The 2200-nt window shown below is 36.9% G+C and overlaps 1 protein-coding gene across 1 annotated transcript in view; it reads right to left on the bottom strand.

Moving 5' to 3' along the window:
- Positions 1–219: 219 nt before the first annotated feature.
- LOC118427582 (TSC22 domain family protein 1-like) overlaps positions 220–2200 on the bottom strand; it is a gene marked incomplete in the record, with an annotated part of 45653 nt that continues 43672 nt past the window's right edge. Inside the window, 1 exon segment of the mRNA XM_035837434.1 lies at positions 220–2200. Coding sequence (XP_035693327.1) covers positions 2112–2200 — 89 coding nt within the window.

Raw genomic sequence — 2200 nt, 5'->3', positions numbered from 1 at the left:
AATATCAGTGTACCGCTATATAGTTCTTCATTGGTAACACGGTATAATTCCACTAGCAGTACATTGGTTAATTCTCTGTATAATCTAGAATTTGCCAGTTTATTGTCATTCTTACCTTTAATTCTTCTTATATCTAGAAGGCAATTAGTATAAGTTTGCACATGGATATGTCGTATACAAGACACTTTTAAGTACACAAGACAAAGTACATTGCTCAAGTTACTCATAATCATAAAAGTCCAGTAATAAGTATAATGGGAATTAGGAATGAAAAAACACAAGTTTTTCCTTCAATTTTTAGTGTTTAAGTACTGCTTTCTTTTCAGATTTCTTTTCTTTTCAGAAAAAAATGTTGCAGAAGAGAGTGCATGGTAACATTATTTTTTTCAGTGTTGGAGATATCTATGGTTGTCAGTTCAAGCCAAACATCATGTCAATTATGTGATGGAACGATTTGTCTTCCCGTAGAAATACAAATCAATCATCTAATAAAAATCACTGAAATACTACCTAAATGTTCATGCTTCAAATAAGTTTCTTGTGTCAGTCCTTTTCCCACTGATCCCTATACACTGGAGGGATGGGGTAGATTATTTGTGGCAATCAGTTAGTATGATTTAGTATGGACCCAGCAATTAGCAGCACTCTGCACAAAATTGTAGCATGAACTGATTCAGAACAAAATGACTACAAATCCCTGAAAATAATGCTGAGGATCATGACAGCCAAAGAAAAGATTATGTCTTGCTTAAAACAGTCAGTAACGCTCAAACTCAGTGTTACATACTTAATACATGTAGTACATGAATGAGTAAGATTATAAAATAAATACTGGACTTCAAAACTACCCCTACCCTACCCCTACCATAACACAGTTCCTTGCCTGTCTACATCAACAGATACAAGGCACTACATCATAACCTACTAGTTTACATTTCTTACCAAGTTGTCAGTGGATAGAAGACAAGAAAAGTGCCTCTCCAAAACAGAGAACAAACAGCAGGCTGAGCTACACTTGTTTTCAAGAAGCCACTTTTTTCATTGACAGATTTTTTTAGGGTTTTATCCTTGTATGTGGTTGAGGCATGCCTTGACAGTGACACACCGTTTTAGCTGAAGTAGTTTGAGATGAAGAAGATAGCTTAGTTGCTGTTGGTATGGCTCAAGATAGAAAAGAGACAACAAGTAGTATGTACTAACAACCAAGCAACAATGGAGAATGTATAAACAATGCTTAACACAGACATTCCTCAAGAGTTGTGGCTGTTTTTGAAGGAGGCAAATTTTTAACAATTATGTTTCCAAGTTTTGCACTGTTCCCAATTGGAACACAACCTTTATGCTTGGCATAAGTAAAATATTTTCCAGTTTGCTGGTCACATCCGAAGAAACAAACTTGTAAAAATAAAATAAAAAGCGCTGTCAATACTTAAGACATTTGACACATGGCTTGTAAAAATGCCCATCTAACAACAGAAACATTTCACTGGCATTCCAAGCATGAAAGGTCCAACAATATGAAAACCAATCATCATGAAGAGCAATTGATTTTTTTAGCCAATCATAATCCTTGGTTCAGGTAATGAGATTTTCGCATTGACCAATCATAGGCCTTTCCTTCTTTGCTGTTCACAAAGTGCAAGTTTTTCATAATATCACATTTCCATATGCTTCAATGCCCTCTCCTTGGAAGCAAAAAACAGCAATTCCAATTTTAAGCACATTCGCATGACGGAAAGTAGAATTAGTTACTTCATACTGTTTAACGTTTTTAGTCAATAGCTATTAACTATACAAGGATGTTGAGTTAGACTTTATGCTAATGTTCCTTGTATTACTGGCAGTTGTATACCAAGTCTTCACATTGCCGCACTTCTTGTTGACATAGACGGATTTCATAGTGACCTAACACAGCCATTCTGTCATCATTACATTGCATCTTTTGCTTACCAGCCTCTGAAAACCCTACCTTCCCTCTCGTCAAAAATACTACCTTTTCAATAATTCATTCTGTACGTATTCACAGTTCTGTACAAAAAGGGGTCCTTCCGTGTCCTACATTGCTTCTCTACTATCTACAGGTAACGCTGGGTTGGAGCGTTGCCCCTTCCCTATGACGTTGTGGTTGGTGGCTGGTTCTGTGAGGGGGGAGGCTGGAGTGTGTTTAGCTGTTCTAGGACGTCCGAGCTGGCGTTCTGCT

Source organism: Branchiostoma floridae, chromosome 12 (genome assembly GCF_000003815.2).
Source record: "Branchiostoma floridae strain S238N-H82 chromosome 12, Bfl_VNyyK, whole genome shotgun sequence".
Lineage (NCBI taxonomy): Eukaryota > Metazoa > Chordata > Leptocardii > Amphioxiformes > Branchiostomatidae > Branchiostoma > Branchiostoma floridae.
This window is presented reverse-complemented; position numbering and strand designations above follow the sequence as displayed.